We start from the raw sequence: 18,022 nt of genomic DNA, 5'->3' as shown, positions 1-18,022 counted from the left end.
CCCCTCCCTCCCTCCCTCCCTCCCCAGTGGTTAACACACTCATACACACACACAACCGCACACACACACAAACACGCATACACACATACAGGCACACAGTTTTATCAGGGGAGCAATTAACTGAACATGGATTACATCTGTATCAGACCTCTGCAGGTGTGAGGAGGAATGAGACATTAAAAATACAACTGAAATTTCACGTGTCATTTACACCCCCCCCCCCCCTTTTTTTTTTGCCTCTTTCTCTTCTAAAAGTTAATGAGATGTTTTCATTGTAAAAACCACAGAGCCTTTCCAGTCCTGTCAGCCGAAGGCAAGTCACAATACATTCTCCTCCACAAGCCGCTCAAGCAACAGCTGCTGTCGCTAAAAAACACTTGAATGCGATTCGTTTTTTCCCCCTTCACATGTATTGCAACTCTAAAAACGCTGTTTGACTTCTGTGCCCTTAAAGTTCTGTTAAAATGAGCACAAATGAGCAGGTTGTTTGTGAAAAACAAATCGCCTTTTTGCAGATACATATTCAAGTCAGAGGGCAGCGACACAAACTCATCAACCGAGTGACGTCATAAATAACACGCTCAGCTTTTATTCAAATACCAAAAAGTTGACACAATAGAAGCCTTCAGTAATTTACATTTTCAAATGTTTGAAAAGTCCTCGCTTTGGTGAACGTAGCTCGACAAGAAAAAGCTGTGATTGATCAATGTCCTTTTATTTTTTTAATTAAACAACGACAGGCCGTTTAAATTTCATTACAAGTTGATATGAACACATAACGACCGCAACTCGGGCCTTTAAAATCGCCTTCATGTGCCAAAGACGCGACCGAAAGTTTGGTCGAAAGATGAGGTTCAGCATTCCCGAAGAAGAAGAAGACACTGAGAGAGTTACACACAAGGGCACACAAATTAAAACAGACGCATGTACATTGACACACATACACGCCGTGACATCGTAAGTCAGCACTGTGGCATCATCAACACTGGCTTCTGACATCGTCATGCGGTTCGTCTTTTCTCGTTGATTGCATCGACTCTTTTTGTTCTCGAGAACACAAATGTTTTTCTCTCCTTTTTTTCCCTTTTTTTTTTTTATTCCACTAGAAAGTTTGAATATTGAAAATCCAGGATTATACATTAAAATTCACAGAGATTAAAAAAATAAATGCATGTTTAAGTAAAAGACAGAAAGAAAAACAAGTCATGATAAGAGCGTTCATAGTCTGATCAAGGGGGAGTCTTTACACGTATGATCATAAACCAGTAACATGAGCACATGTATCGTAGTAAAGGACTAAAAATGGCTGCCAGGAAGCTTCGCTCAGTAATCAATCATGTCTGTCTTCATGGAAATGCCACTCAGAGGGGAAGCTGAACGCGTCAAACAAGGCCTCATGAGTCCCTTAAACCCCCATAGAGGGGAAATCCAGCCTCAAAGGCTAGAAGGTCCATCTCACAGCCAGAAAAACTAAAAACAAAATGTACAAAATATGACATCATCATGGCCACCTTTTCTCCCGCAACAACAAATAAGTTTTCATGTGTTTTTACATGTTGCACAAAAGTCCCTTTGCTTTGACGAATTTCCTTACACGTTTATATTTTCTCTCTACACAAGAAGGAAAAAACAAAATAAAGAAAAATGAACATGTGCACGAGCATGCCTCCCAACACTGACAGAAGAAATGAAAATGAAAGCAGACACTGTACAGAGCACAGACACACAAAGATAATTCGGTATAGCCCTTGGTGTGAAGTGTCCATTGTTCCCCCCACCCCCCCACCCCGCCTTGAACCCGTCCGCCCCCCTTCCCTTCATATGAGGTGAGCAGCTGGACTTGCACGTAACGTGTGGCGTCGCAGAAGTACGGGAGGGTTTGCTGAATACCAAATCGGTGGCAAACAGAAACCCTCGACTCTACAAACTCACAATGAAACGTTTCAAACAGTGGTTGAGGGAGGTTCAGTCAGTCAGGGTCCATATTAAAATGTTTGACCCATACAGAGTCTGCATGAGGTTCTTCTTTATGAGCGGTCTAATTCCTTTTTTTTTTTACTAATTATTACGCAAAGGGTCACAGCACAATGTTTCATAGATGATATACACCCACTAGAGTTCACTGTACAAAGGCTTTAAAGTTCAGCTAAAGTCATACTGCAAAGTGGATTTCACTTTTAAGGCCCGGTCACTCCAGAAGGTGGCACAGCGAAATTAATCTGCACGTCTTTGCAAAATATGTGGAGCTAGAAGCTTGGTGGCACAGTGACTACTGTAGCTAACCAGCTAACCGCTAACTGCTAACACGCTAGCAAGCAGGGAACATGCTAGTCGGTCACGATAGCTCCCTGAGCTTCCTATTCTTTCTGTACTGGGCCGTCGTCTCCACTCAGGGTTGTTCGTCATTTCAGTCAATAAAGTGTTTTATTGATTTCTGAACGAGCAAGCTTTTCAATAACTGACAGGTAGCAACCTTGTTAGCTCAATCGCTAACAAGGTTGTTCTCTTTTGTGGAGCAGTTTATACTCTGACAGAGGAGGTCAAATAAAAGTGGATGGTGCAAAACGTAGCTAATAAGCTACAATAGCGTCCTCCGTTTTGGCCTCTCTGTTCCCTCCCTGGTGAGCACTGAAAGGCAGCTTGCTATTAGTCAAACTCACTTCATGCTAAAAGAAAATGCATGTCTTTATTTTGCCCTCAGCAATTTCATTGAAATGACTTGATTTTGCCAGTTAAATGCTGGTGTGACTGGGCCTTTAGAGCGGCAGTTCGTGGTCTTGTTTTCCCCCAAAAATGATTTATATCTTCATCTTTAACTAGACTAAATTAAGCCATGACGGCAGCTAACTGTACTTGGCTAGATTATTTTTGCAGTTTTTCTGTCATTATAGTCCAATCACAACTAGAGAAAGAAATGGTCACATGTCCAGCCTTTAAGTCTGGCTGGCTAAAGGATAAATATGTTTTAAACCAAGTATACACAAAGTCTTACAGGGCTCAGTAATGTTAATACTATTATTATTATTATTATTATTATTATCAGGTTAATTTCATACAAAAGCAACTTGTTTGATTTTAAATACTGTTTCATGAATACAAAGACAAGCAAACCCGTCTGTCTCTGCCTCCGCGCTCTCTTCCATCCACAGTGGATTCAAAGACAGATGAATCTCTGCCAGAGCTCTCGAGGATTCAGGACAGTGCAATAAAACTCAAGGACAATTCGACAAATTTGACTCAGCGGGTATCCTTCAATAAAAGTCACAGCGAATACCCAGCAGCCTTTAAACTGCACTCGCTTGATATTTTTTGCTCTTTTTAAGTGGACATTTCTGTCTTCCCTTTACAAAGAATGGCTGAATATTCTCTTTTTCAATACACAAAGTGACGAGGAGAAAATCAATTGGCTATACTCACTATGAGATTAATGTTGTCTTCCACCACGTTTAGTTTTTTACGAAGGGGGGGGGGCTGTTTGCTGCTCGTTCTCAGGGCAGAGTGCAGCCCTGCGAGGCAGCCAGCTGAGATCAAACCTCTTCCTCATTTCTTTTTCAGTTATCTTTCCTTTTCCTGCTCATCTCTCCCACTAAATGCCTCACCTCCTCCCTTTCCACTGTCTGCCTCTTCAGCGTCTTTACAACTTCAGCCTTCACCTTTCTACTCTTCATCTTCCTCTCTCTTTGCCTCCCTCGTCCTCTCACACTGTCACCTCGTTCTTACTCCCAGTCCGCAGTCCCTGCACTCCTCCTCCTCCGGGGATGAAGTGCAGCTGTTCGATGGTGTTCTGCCTCTTGTTGGCGAAAGCCATCCGTCGGGCGTTGTGGTGGCCTCCCGGCCCCATTCCGCCTCCGCCTCCACCGTGGGGGTCCCAGCCGCCGTGCATGCCCATCCCGGACATGGCGGCAGAGCTGCGGTCGTGGTCGTGGCCTGGCGTGGGGTGGGAGTTCATCTTGATCATGTGGTGGCGGTCCATTGACGGCGTGACGCAGATGTTCTGCTGCGACTGGGCCTTCTGGTGGTGGCTGAGCCGGCCCATGGTGGGCACCATCCCGCTTCCTGCTCCTCTGTCGCCTCCGACAATCAGACCCATCGCCAACAGCTGGTCCTCCAGACGGTCAGGTGAGACCAGAAGCCTCTCATGGGACCTGGAACCAGAGGCTTGTGCTCATAAAATGCCCCATTTTGGGCCTGTATGTCTGGGTGATAATTCAATATTATCGTTTATCAGTTTTCAATGGAAGGTTATCGTCATTATATGAGCAAATCATGCTACTGCTTTACCAAATTCTGTCATCTAAATTAAGAATTTCAAACAAATTGTAGTTTACAGCTGTTAAAGATTTTGTTTCACACATTGAAAGAGTTCTTTCAGTGATGTAAAGTATGACACGTTGATTTGATGTGTAACAGTACGTAACTTTACGTTGTATTGATTTTGTTCATTCTCATAGAAGCAGGTCGACCACAGGGCAACCTGGGTTTAAATATCTTAGTATGTATTATATTTTATTATAATTCTGTGGAGCTCCGTGTCTAACATGTTTGACTCATTTAAAAAGTCATGAGGTAAAAGGTTTTAAATTAATTAGTTATTATTATAAGTACCGTCACTTTGTCAGACACTTTAAATTGTAATGAAACTGTTCCGCTCTTGATGTTCATTGAACATTACACTCTGATTCCCTTTACGCTTAGTTCTTCCTCTTTGTCTCATCTGATATCATGATGATCTCTTTCATCTTCTGTCTCTTTAGTATTTCATCTGCTTGTTTTATCTACTTTTCCCTCTCATCACACGTCACTTCTCATCTCCTCCCCCTCACCTCTGCTGTCCTCCATCCTCTCTCATCTCATCTCTTACCTGCGGAGTGTCTGCGAGTTGGAGCCCCTGCTGGAGCTCATCATGGCTTTGTAGTACTGGTGTTGCTGGTTCTTGGACAGGCGGGACAGCGTGCCCTCCCCGAGCGCGAGCAGCTGGTCCTGGGAGCGGACGCGTCGCGGCGGCCTGTCGAAGCTGGAGCTGGTGTACTGCGACTGGCCGGGCAGCGGGTACGGGTTCGGGGTGGAGGCAGGGATGTGGACGCGGGGCCGGGAGCCATTGAGGGGCAGCGTGCCCCTGGAGCCCAGCGTGTACTCGCCTCCCCAGGGCAGGTGGTGCTGCGAGGAGTGGAAGGAGGGCGGAGCGTTGTTGGAGCGACGTTTGGAGTTGTAGTAGCTGGAGTACTCGTCAAGTTCTTTCTCTGGTTCAACAAAAGAGAGAGAATTGTGCAAAATGTAAATAGGGCTACAAATGAAGATGCTTTTCTTTGTGAATTTGATGCCTGACGAAGGTCTAAGACCAAAGTGTTGTGTCTCTTATAAATTCAGTACTTGCTGCTCATGATTTCATTTTCTTACACAGGAATATCTACCAGCAACGCATTAGGGAACATCTGATTAAACGTCTATGAAAAAGATTATTCATAATTCCAAATTTCAGAGTCCAAACTGGTGTCTCCAAATGATTCCTATTTCCCACCAACAGTCCAAAACCCAAAGATATAATAATAAAAAAACAGTGAAAATTAGAAAATGAGCCAACCATCTAATTTGAGGAAACTGGAAACTGTTTAGCAACCTCAAAATGAAAGAATGGCAGAAAGGAGAGAAAAACACAGAAATGAAGTAGAATGAAAAGAAATGAAAACAAAAGAAAGATGACAGATATACGGAGGCAAAAGACAAGTGACACCAAAGAGACGGATAATGTCAAGGAGGATGAAGAAAATGTGTCACAAGAACACAAAAAAGATGAGGTGAAAGAGGTAGAGAAACTCACAGAAAGGTGAAATGTAGGTGATCGAGTCAGAGGAGGACAGAAAGTAAAGACGGAAATGGCAAGAATGAATTTCAAGGGATGAAAGAGAGATACACTGTATGTTGCATGAGGGATAAAAGAACAAAAGAGCAGCACAAAGCCAAAGAGTAAGATAGAGGTAAGATAGAAAGGTAAGAACGCTTAAAACAGAGTGATGAGAGAAGAAGGAAATAGGTAGACATAAACGACGTGAAAACAAAGAAATAGACACAAAGAAAGAGATGAAGAAGCCAGGAGACTCAGACGTGGATGGAACAGTTAGTGAGGTTCATTAATAGTGAAATACAGTGTTTCTGTGCTTTCTGCTCTGTAGCCTGAGACCGCTTTAATCTTCAAAGCATTTCCATGGAAGCAGCTCCCCAAGAGCCAATTTAAACCTGACCTTTAACCAGCCACCTCTCTACCTCTTCCTTTCTCTCTCTGTCAGGCCTCTTCCCCTCCTTTCTCTTCTCCATCTGTTTGTTCCTTTGTCTCTTCCACTCCTGGTTTGTTTTATTTCCTCCCTCTTTCTCTTCCTCGTTTTCCTTTTTTGCACCTCTCTTCCTCTTGCTCTGGAGGTTTCCCCTGCCTATCTTTCTCTTCCCTCTCTGTTTGTCTCATGTCCTCTCCCTCCTCTTGGTCTTCCTCCTCTCTCCCTCTCTGTTTACTCTCCTCCTGTAAGGCCAAATTATCTCGAGGTTTCTCCGCGGCTGCCGACCGCAGACAAAGAAGCCTTTATCAGTGTCCTTTCTGCAACGCCGTGTGGGAAACTACATCAAAAGCACCAGGTTTCGTACAATGGCTGGCGAGGGACTGTAGTCCCTCTCCTTGTGTCACAATGACAACATTTTAGTTTCCCTTTGAAGGGGCGTTCCACCAAAACTGACATTCAGGGTGTTTTTCTGAAAAAGCAGGCATTTAATAATCAGAGGAGTAAAATGCTGCTTTGCTTTCAGTGTCACTGACACCGTGATTCAGCCTGTATCTGGTTAATGGAGGCTTTTACAGGAGACCAGTGCCTGGCAGCTCTACTCATCTGGTGCAAAGGAGGTGATGCCTTCTCATGTTTTTGGTGGTTTGGAATATACTGAAAAAAGTAAGAACTGGGTAAATAGGGTTGAATCCAAGCCCCTGCAGGTTCCTGGGGGTTCCTGCATTTCTCTCAAACTGAAAGTGCAGGATGAAGACGTTACCGTCCAGTCAACATGAATCGTAGATTCATTCTGGGAAGTGCAGTGCTAAAACAATATGACAAGCCAAGATCCTGTGGATGTACTGCAGTTTTCTTGACTTGACTTCTTGAATATAGAACTGATTTCTAATTATCAAGGAAAGGGCAGTCCAATCATGCTTTTTTAAAAATATTACTTTGGTGTACCAATAAAAACATTTAAAGTATTGGTTATTTGTCTAATAGATGTGCAGAAAAAGCTGTCTGTAAATTAATTTGTTCAATCATTTGAGGTAGTGTGATTATAAGAAGCAGAGATGGCGAGAGAGGGACAACAAAAGAGAAAAATGTGACTGAACAGAAAATGAAAAAATGAATGAAGGGAAGAGCATCTGCTTCTGTCTGGGATTTCAACAAAAACTCAAACCACGACTCAGTTTTGATGATCTGAACCATAAAAAGCTACGAGACGGCTGCAATAAATGCTTCAGAGATGCTGTTTCATGAACGTGAGGACGAAGGGAAGTGGAATGACCTCTGAAGGTCTCATGTGTAATGAGTTGAGCGTCGGCCATTGAAGTGTTTTTTGCTTTTGACTGAATTGAAATAATAAAGAGCCTCATCTGGACTTTCACCTCATTATTGCTTCCACTTCCACGTATAGCCACGACACACACACACACACATATATGATCCCCCACCCATCACTCAGCCTGCAGAGGCGCCTCCCCTCCCCCTGCAGTCTTCAGCAATCGCAGGGCGAGAGAGGTAAAGACGGAGAGAGAGAGAGGTTGCCAGCGTCTTTTCTTCCCCGTCGAAGGCAGCCAGGCCCCTGCAGACCAGCAGCCAACGCCCCTCCCCCTATCTCCACATCTCTCCTTCTCTCCAATCCTTTCTTCCTTTCTGTCACGGCCTCTCCCTTCATTCTTCTCCTTCAGCATCTCTGTCTTCCCGAATACCTCTTTTTTTTCTTCCTGCTGTATCTTTATTTGCCCAATCAGCTCTTTCACTGCCTTGCACTGATCCTTCTCTTCTGGTCAACAAACCTCCTTCTCTACGTTTATACTCTCGCATGTTTCTTTCTTTTCCTTTCTACTCTTTGCTTTTTCACCCTTTCTTTCAATTTCCCCTCCCTTCTTCCTCTCTGTCTACTTACTCTTTTTACATTGACGCCTTTCTTTACCCCTTTAACCCCTTTTACCCTACAGTCTGTCACTCCTGGTCTTTTCCATTATTTCCAGCCCTTCCCTTCCTCTTGTCATCCATCTCACACATCTCCCTCCATCCTTTTCTCTCTCTTAATTCCCTCAGTCTGCTCTAATCCCTCTATTCATTTCCCCCTTTTCTGTTTCAGTTTGTTTACTTGACTGTTATGACTGTTTAGCAGAAACAGTTTACACATTCAGACTACACTGAGATGATTATTTTGGCTTTGCGGCTGAGTCACAAATCTCTTGGCGGCCATGCCTGCCTGCTGCCATAACGGAGGCTCACTTGAGAATCGGCAGTGTGAAATTCGAACTAACCAGGCCACAAAGAGAGAAATACCTGGAAAGAAAGTCGTGTGGTGGGAGCAGGCCACATTACTTGAGAATAACTGGCTCATAGTTTAGTTTAGAGACATGCTCAGGGACTTGGGTAACCAAAATCAATATCAAAATCCGGTGAAGTGGCTGTTGCATGTATTATTGATCAGTACAGGCAAAATGTTCGTGTTAGTCCAACCGCTTGGCACGATGTTGCCCTGCCTTTTGGCCAATGTAATACAGGGCCTCATGATAGATAGCAAGTTGCATTATGGGGAGTGTAGGATCCAGTGTTTTTGGACCTTGACCCATACTCGGGGTTAAAAGTCAGGATATCTCGGACTCTGGTGCTTGAAATCTGTCTCTTGAGTTCCAAAACTGTATCTACATGAAATCTCTGGAGAACGCCTTTAAAGGAAAGGAAAGGTAGCACAAGAAATCGACACTTCCAATATGGCTGCTAGCTAGTGTGCTGCAACACCTGAAAGCCAAACTCCTTCTCTCTCTTCCCCTCCATCTCTCTCTCAAGTTTCCCTCTTTGCTTCCCTTGCCCCCCCCCCCAGCTCACCCAGCCTCTTCAGGGAGCTGTAGCGGGTGATCTCAGGTTTCATGGCCAACTCGTAGGACGGCGGCAGCTGGGCCAGGTTGTGGAAGGAGTGGGAGAATGAAGGGTGGCTGCTGTTGTGTCTCATGCCCCCGCCGATGATGCTGCTGCCACCAACGCCACCGCCACCAGGACCTTTACCGCTTCCCGTGAGCAGGGTGGGTCCAGAGGAGAGCTGGGAGGTGTTGTTCATACGGGGTCCACGCTCTGGAGAGACAGAGATGGACGGACGCAGAGGAAAATGAGGAGAAGAGAAAAGGGGGGAGGATAAGCAAATGAGGAAGAGAAGGGAGGGAGGAAAATAAATGGGAACACCAACAAAATAGAGGGGAAAAGAGTTCAAGAAACAGACAATGAGGGAAAGAGCAGAATGAAAAAGAGATGGGGAAGACAAAGACAGCATGAAATAAGAGGTGAGGATGGGAGGGAAAGAAGGAAAGATAGGGAGAAAGAGGAAACAAATAAAAAGAAATAGAAATGGACAAAAAAGAAGGAAATGGAAGAAGAAGAAAACAGAACAAGAGAAGAAGATACAAGCTGGTTAATGAACAGTAAACACAGGAAGTGTCTCCGAGCTCCATGGCGACCATCTATAAATACAACTCTGTACTGTTCATCTGAGGATCTAACACAAACATATCAGCCACATGTAAATACATAGAAATACACTGATAGCATCGGGGGGGTCTACATACACACACATTCACATTTATGCAAAGTGCAAAAGCAGCACATCGATCAATACACAGAAAAATGATTTGTCTTATGTAAGATTAGCAGTATGGGGGAGGGGCAGGGGTGTCGGTTTTGCAACATGTATACTCATTTCAGTTACATCATACAGTACACGAGTACATTCATATTGTCCAAACAGCAAACAGACAGCACTGTTAATGACCCAACATGTAGGCGCACTCAGCGGCGACCTGACATGTGTAGGTTCTGTACATTTAAACAGGGACAATGAGCTCACATCCAAAAGGTCTGAAATCGACAAACGCATGCTGCCCATTGCTGGAGTAATCCAAAAAGTCAGATTTATCAGAAAAGAAAACAGGAGAAAACTTAATTGACTGCTGGGTGTCAGCAGCAGATATAAAAAAAAAAAGTTTAAAAAAGTGAGAATGCAAAAATATAAAGCAGCAATAAAAGATTACGCAACTCCGGAAAATTGGCCATTTGCTGTTGTTTCCTGTCGTTGAGACAGACACAATCGATGTCGAGTCCATTCCGGGTGGTAATGGTTATGGGCTGCGATCTTGTTAAGATTACTGCTGGATATATCTGGCTATTGACCATTGACAGTAATGGGCAATAATGTCTCTGTTAAGCGTCACCCAGGGAACACACACCGCATCGACTTCTGTACCGTGCACGTTACACTCACGGTGGGAAAAAGCAATGCTAGTTCTGAGATCATGTGGTTTATAAAGCGTGAACTGAGCATGAGGAGGGCCGTAGAAAATAACAGCAGAAAGCCTCAAATATTGAGCTAAATGTGCTGTTTTTGTGCCATCATACAGAATTAGCCCGGTCATTTCCAAGAGTGCAAGGTAATTGATTTTTTTGGAACACCTACGATGGCTGACAGAGAGGTTTGATAAAATGGTGTCATGGAAAACTGAACTTTGTTCAATATGTGCACAGCATCTGACTCAGAGAGTTGAAGTGTTCTGTTCTTGTATCCTCCCAGGAGGCCGTTAACCTTATCTAACACAGGAAGAGTGAGGACAAAGCTAAAGAAAGCCAAGGAACGAAGAACCGATGAGAGGTTTCAAACTTTACACCTTTATAACTGAAACTTTCAAGCATGATTTGGCTTGAATGAACTAGCATCGTCAGTGGCACTGATTATGAACATACAATGAAAACTTAAAAGATCAGACAACTACCTCCTTGTCATTTCATTGTATCCATCGCCTCATATTAAAATCGAACCCTTCAGTACAAACAGCACTATAAAATAGGTTAAAATATAAAAAATACAAAATAAAAGTGGTGCTTCTAAAATATTTGTATTATTTCTAACAGTTACATAAATCTAACTTCCAGCAACAGTGTGATATTTGTTATTAAATATAACAGATTATAAGCCAATAAACTAATGAACAATCTTCAAACTACACTTTCAGTTTAATCTGCACTCTCACTCGGTTTCATTCTTTACTGTTGCCTTCTTGTGTAATTCATTCCCCCCGAGGGACACGTGTAGGTGTAATGGCTTGGAATAACTGGCACTGAAGCAACAACTTGAAAAAGTTCAGTGAAAATCATGCTTGTCCCCTTCATCTCCATCATATCTCCATGGCAACCTCATCTAGTATTCCGTGGCAGCCATGTTAGATGCACCAAATTAGCCTTCACAAACAATGATTTGACTTATAATAATGAGCATTTTATTTATTTCCTGACTATAACTGCCACAACATTTTGGGGAGATAAATCACTCGTGCTAGCATTGCTTTTTTAGTTTTCTTGGTGCAAAGCCTGGGAAAACACACTCAGGTAAGTGCAGTGAACTCGCTTAAGCCAAGACCTCCGGTTATCAGCTGTAAGCACAGTTGCACATCACTGCTACACAGAGGGAAGAAGAAGAAGAAGAAGCACATTTGGAAGCAGGCTTGTGGTGGTAGTGGGTGGTGGGGGGGGCAGACAGGCTTGCATTAAGCAGAGGGCAGGCCAGACAACTTTTAGCTCACACTCTTATGGAAGATGTGTCACTCTCAACACGACAAATATGTGTGTTGCCACAAAGTCATGTTGACAATAGCACAGCTGTGTTAAGAGTGCAGGACAACAGGCCGTCATACCAACAACAAGACAGACAGACAGTGTGGTTGTGAGGCCGGTGGTGAATCTGGCCGGCAGCTCGTCGCCGCCTGTGCTGGACTGTGCTGCTGACCACGAGGCTTACCGATGGTAGCAGAGTGTTTGGGGCTGGAAGCAGACCCCTGCTGGTTAAAATGGTGGTGCAAGTTCCCAGCTGCAAAGAGAGCAGAGCCGACAAACTGATGGACAACCACTCCAGAGACACAGAGCCATGTGTCGAGTAAGCATTTGTGTCAATAGAGAGAGAGAGAAAGAGAGAGAGAGAGAGAGAGAGAGAGAGAGAGAGAGAGAGAGGGACAGAGAGGGACAGAAAGAGAGAGACAGAGGAGGACAGTCCCTCCAGGAATTGGCTTTTTTATTCTTTTATTCCACAATAAATTCAATCAAACTGCTTCTTAACATAATACAGCGTGTCTTTTCATGTCTTCAGTTACTCCAGAGAGGGAGGAGATGAAAGACTAAGAGATTAGAAGTTTAAATATTCAGTGTACTGAATTTTGTGGTTAATTTCACTATAAAAAGAAGACAGAATATCCTCAACTGGACACTTACTATCCACTTTCACAATCAGGAATTATGTGCAAAAAGTCAGGTTTCATGTGTTTTTTGAATCCATATTGATAAAATATGGACTTTGTTTTTACTATGAGCCCTCAAGTATTGAATAGTGTCCAGCGTCTGTGACAAGTGACAAGAGGATCAGAGTTATATACAAAAAATCTTTATTCGTACTGAAGTGCCACACTTTCCTGCAGTTGAGTTTCTTATGGTTTAAACCTTAAACGTCACGAATCAAAACAACTCAGCAAAATCCTGGAGCGACTGAAACATGAGAGCTTGTTTTGGGAGAGGTGAGAGACAGCGGCAGAGCAACAGATCAGCAGTAAAGACAGAGATGTGTGTGTTTAGACTGTAATTGTGCGAACTGTTACAGTACAAGAAAACATTCACCAACACTCTGATATTCACCGTTCAGAGGGAAAAGCTTTGTCAAATGCCTGCGCAACTTTCTTTCTGCAAGCAGAGAAATATGATCGTTCCAACTGCAATCTGTTGACGGCAGCAACATTTTTGTCTCATCAGAAACACAAAGCTGTCGGGAGTGGGCAGCTCGAGGTGCATAAGAATGAGAACACAGAAAATTAAATCGAGACTTTTGTCTTTGATTTGAAGTACCAAAACTTTAAGCATCTGATTCAGCCAGGTTGTTCGAACAGTAACAGAAATATTTAAAACAAAAACTGTCAAAAAGATCCATCCGAGATAGGAAAAGTTCAAAACCAGCCCACACATTATGAAATGTAAGGATTACTTCCACTGCATTTCAGTACTTAAATAGTAAACTAACTGGTAGTCACAGATATACTGTCACTTAGAGCCAGAACACAACTTTAAGAAACACTACAAATGGCAGTGTTAAGGTTTAGGGTACAGATAAGGGGGGTCAGTCACAGTGCCATGTTGAGTGTTTAACTGATTAACAACTTTTTAGGTGAAAATCATGATTAGCTGAACATGCAGTTTTGTATTTTTCTAGATGTTAGAGAGAATTTTCTGGTTCAGAAATAATATTAATGTCACCACATGTTTTGATATAAAGGTTAATACATCACATATGTGTTTGAATTTAGAGAATACAAAATAGTAGCGTCAAGCGACTAGTTAGTCACAACAAATGTCTTCTGCCTGAAGTGTGACGCGTTACTGATATTGAGATTGAACTGAGATTTGAATAAAAGCAGCAACATATTACCCTCCGTGTCACTGGGGACGAGACAAGTTGGCTTGGTTCAAACATTCATTTCACCTGAATATGACAGCTCTGTTTAATGTTTTCACCCCGACAAATGTGTGTAATTAATATGATTTGTTTTTTTTTTAATTCTGCTGTTTTAACATGAAGTTCTTGCCACGTACTGCGGTTGTCCTTGCTCTGCAGGATGGGGGTGTAGAGGCCTTTGGATGTCCGTCCGTCCGAGGTGGTGGAAGTCAACACCGTGGTGTTGTTCCTCTCTCCCGGCTGCACCGGGCTCGACTGGTGACGTAAGATATCCACCAGTGATCTGACACAGCAGAGGGGGGACGCAGAGATGAGGGCGGGGGGAAAAGGAGAGGACGAAGAGACAGACAAAAGGTCAGACAGAGACAGAAAGACAGAGGTGAGGATACCGAGGGGAAGAAGAATATCAACATCAAAATATTCACTCCAAAACCCAGACATTTGAAAAGTTGTCTTGCATCTTTTCTTAATCACGTATTCATATCAGTTTATCAGAGACAAACTGATCTACAGTCAGCTGCCAGTTTCATTTCTTCAATTTGTGAATCTCAAACTTCTGGAAATTCCACACTTTCAATAAGAAAAATGGATGTGTGTTACTGTACTTCACTATATAATTGATACAGAAATATGCAAAATCTCGTATATTATATCCTTTGTCTCAATAATTTGTCTTCACACCTGCGTAGTTGAGGGTAAACCACAGTCTGTTCTGATGCTTATGTTCTTCATGTGCTCTGGTTTTAAGACAAGTTAAAGTGTATCACAGCAAAACCAAAGGCGAGCTCATCGTTCTTATCCAAAGTCACAAAGACTGGAATCAGATGCTGACTTTTCTTTACAAGTTCTGGAACTATTCTTTGCGGCAATGTGAAGTAGAAACAGACTTTGCATCTTTAAGGCCAACCAAAGCCCTTCTCAGACATGAACTCGACAGACTAAATGTGCTGGTAATGTTACATGTTTGAATAAGCCTCTGAGTCACCTTAGTTTCTATGATTTCTGTAATATTTCCAACATGGTTCTTACTTGAATTACATACCACTCCTACTTGTATACTTGGCACCAAATATTACATTAGCATTACAGCTCTATCTGCAAGTCACATTCAAGGAGTCATTATGGGACATTTGCATAATAGAGACCTACGTTTGCAAGCCTAAAAGACATTACATAACGGACAGATACAGTTTCCAGGACAGCTTGGCATCGTCTTGGTTCCAAGATTCTCATCTCGTCTCAGCGTCACTTCCTGTCTGATATCAACTTTTCTATGTTCTCTGTTCTGTCTAAATCAGTTGGAGGCAGGAAACCCGACAGAAACCTGTCCCGTGGTCTCACCTGGGCATGTTGATGTCCCTGTTGCGGGGTCGGCGCGCCACCTTGCTGAAGGCAATCCTGACACCCACGGCCACCACCAGTGTGAAGGAGATCACCCCTCCAATCACATAGGCCGTACTGTATTTAGAAGAAGATTAAATTAGCTCCCTCAGCACAACAGTAGAGGAACATTTTAGTTCTAGCTATCTATACAGAAGCAAATAAGAGTGTGTGGTAGAAAAAGTACAAGCAAAACATCAAGCAAGATCAGGAAGTGAGTTTGACCGATTCTGACAATGTGACTTGTTTGTTTCTGCGTATAAGGTAATGACAAAATGTTTTCCTCAGATGGCTTTAATGGCGGCTAGCAGTGACGAGTCCAGACTCTGACCTGCTGTTCTGCTGCTGGAGAGTCTCAAAGTCCGGGTCGGGCTTGTTGCCCACCGGCACGGTGACGGGGACCTGTGGGTCGGCCCAGACGGGGGTGATGTAGTTGTGGCAGGACTTCTGGTCCAGCCGGTTCCTCTGGTGCTCGCAGCAGAACCGGTAGTGGCAGGTACCGCAGCAGTAGATGTAGCTGCCCTTGGAGCAGTTGAACGTGCTGTCAAATTGCCCCATTACGTCGTAGTAACCCCTGTGTGCAAAGTTGGTAATTTCATATCTCTGCCACTTGTCCCATTTAGGATTCTTCTATGCCTTTGAAACCAGGCCTGGGTTACTGGGCACCTCCCATCATGACTAACAGGGTGAAACAAACACTTTCTTTCAGTGGATCCAATGTCTACAAACATGTTAGTCCTTTTCAAAGGCAGTTTTCCAGAAAGCTAAAGCACATTTTTTCATGGCCATTTCTGATCCAAGCCCATTACTATCTGACCTTGATGAATTCTACATTACAGTAGCAGATATGCCTCCATAAGGCTCTAAAGCACTTTACAGGACCATGAGAGGATTCATTTTAAGTGTGGCTGCCACTAGTGTAAATGCTACCAGACTTAGGCAGCGATCTTGTGTTTCATCACCCAATGTGTCTCATCGTGATGTGTGGTGCCATCTGAGCACCTCAGGATGAAAAAGGTCAACTCTGAGCAGATGATCGCACTACATCACCACGGCTGTTTCTCCAACTGGAGGAGTGTAGAGTGCGAGGTTAGACCTTACCAACCCCAGGAAAGGTTGGTAAGGTTACATAGCTTTGGCTGCTGAGTAACAGACAGAAATGACATTCAAACAAACATCAAGTTTCGAGGAACACGAGAGAGGAATCTGGAGCTTTATGTAAGTCCTGAATCTGTTATTACTGTACTGTGCTTTGGATTGCCTGACCATCGCTGCTGTTGATAGTTGTGGTGTGTAGCTCGCCAGCACACAACTGATTTAGAGCTGATTACATGTTGCCTAGCAACAGCAAGACGCCTCTCAGTGCAAAATATAAGCTTCAGTGAGATCGAGATCAGAGCTGCAGGAGGAAAAAGAATCATGCTGCGCCTCGCTTTTATGGCATCCAGTGTGATCAACATTGTAGTTCATTACATTTCAGTTTTGAACTGGTTTTCACCTGGATTTTATGTCACTTTGCACCTAAAAGTGCAAAGAAACTTGCACCTAAAAGTGCAAAGTGATCCTCTACAGAGTAGAATATATTCAATCAGATTTTCATCAGCCTTTTAATACTCAAAATAAACACACAACTCAACACCACAGGAAACAGTTTTGTTCTGCCGTACCTGCACACGTCCACGTCCACCAGCTGTCTGGGAGGTGGAGCCACCTGGGCCGCACCGAGCGGAGGCTTCAGGGCGTCGGCCGTCATGTTCCTTGGCAACATGGTCTGAGGGAGGGGCTTTGGAGGGAGCTCGGCCATAACTGGTGGATCATCTCCGTCTTCCACCTCAGCTGCTTTCGGCGCCACTTTGGGTCCGGCGGGCAGCGGCGGCAGTGGTGGCTTGTAGCCGGTGAGGAGGAACAAGGTGGTGCTCCTTTTACCACCTGCAGCGGAGCTACTGCTGCTGGTCAGAGTCCTGACATCGCTATCGACAGCGCGTCGCTCCGTGGTGATGGTTACCGTGGAAACAGTGAGGCAGGAGAAAAGCAGGAGGACAAGGGACAAGCAAAACATCCCTCTTGAAATTTTGGGTTTCATTGTCTTAACACAAAGTTCTTGAGCTGTTGTTAAAAAAAATGCACGTTAACAGCTCCTAATGCGCCGCAAATTATCAGCGTCCTCTTCCAAGATGGCGGCTTCTTGACTTATAAAAACCTTTTGTATGAAAAGTTTGAGCTCCAGTCCGATGAACTAATCCCTTCTTGCTTTGTACACACTGCACAGGTGCAAAGAGATCAAGCGATGTATCATGAATGTGGCATTTGGCATTTCACTCTTTCACCTAAATGTAAACATTTCTCTCTGTATACAAATCCTTCCCTTAAGCAGCTTTTGTAAACATTGAGGTCTTTCAGAGTTTTTAGGCCCTGTATGAACTGCCTGTGAAATGGCTGTAAATAATCAATTCAAATGAAACTGATTATAAATATAGAATAATGTGGTTTGTTTTATGGCAGCAGGTGTCGGATATTTAATTTTGGTCTGTCGTTTGACAAAGCGACATTTTACAGTCCACTGGCCAAAATTCAAAATCTTCAAAACAGGCAGTTATTATTTTACATGTTCTGTAAACAAAATGAGAGAAAACTGTAAACTCTTTTAATGTAATGACCCCTCCAGAAAAAGAGTCTTATATCTACTACTGAAGAGTTTTCTGGGAGTCGTTTATGGCACGAAAGTTACGATTCACGTAAGACTCTGCAATGGAAAATGTAGTCTGTAAACATTTAGCGCGGTATGTAAACTTGTTTTTTCACGTTTGATGAGCTTTAACAGATGTCGGACGTATTCTTGGTTGAGTTTGGCACTTCTGTTGTCCTGTGTGGATAACTGATGTGTAAAAATCATACA

General features: G+C 43.4%; 1 protein-coding gene across 1 annotated transcript; it reads right to left on the bottom strand.

Annotated features, from left to right (window-relative positions):
* Window positions 1-3,697: 3,697 nt before the first annotated feature.
* Window positions 3,698-17,209, bottom strand: shisa7b (shisa family member 7). Its single transcript, XM_070922264.1, has 8 exons — window positions 16,794-17,209; window positions 15,458-15,700; window positions 15,088-15,204; window positions 13,884-14,029; window positions 12,052-12,120; window positions 9,102-9,344; window positions 4,862-5,240; window positions 3,698-4,145 (listed from the first exon to the last, which is right to left on the bottom strand). The coding sequence occupies exons 1-8, from the start codon at window positions 17,207-17,209 to the stop codon at window positions 3,698-3,700; spliced, it is 2,061 nt and encodes a 686-aa protein (XP_070778365.1).
* Window positions 17,210-18,022: the final 813 nt, after the last annotated feature.

This window comes from Enoplosus armatus, chromosome 16, assembly GCF_043641665.1.
Source record: "Enoplosus armatus isolate fEnoArm2 chromosome 16, fEnoArm2.hap1, whole genome shotgun sequence".
NCBI classification, from domain to species: Eukaryota; Metazoa; Chordata; class Actinopteri; order Centrarchiformes; family Enoplosidae; genus Enoplosus; species Enoplosus armatus.
The sequence above is the reverse complement of the archived record's forward strand: the minus strand, read 5'-3'. Positions and strand labels throughout refer to the sequence as shown.

Excerpts from the sequence above, each read along its gene's own strand:
- shisa7b (XM_070922264.1), bottom strand. The coding sequence starts at position 17,209 with ATGAAACCCAAAATTTCAAGAGGGATGTTTTGCTTGTCCCTTGTCCTC. Across the intron at positions 15,205-15,457 it reads CTCCAGCAGCAGAACAGCAG|TACGGCCTATGTGATTGGAG; the intron begins GTCAGAGTCTGG and ends TTCTAAATACAG. Across the intron at positions 4,146-4,861 it reads AACTCGCAGACACTCCGCAG|GTCCCATGAGAGGCTTCTGG; the intron begins GTAAGAGATGAG and ends CTCTGGTTCCAG.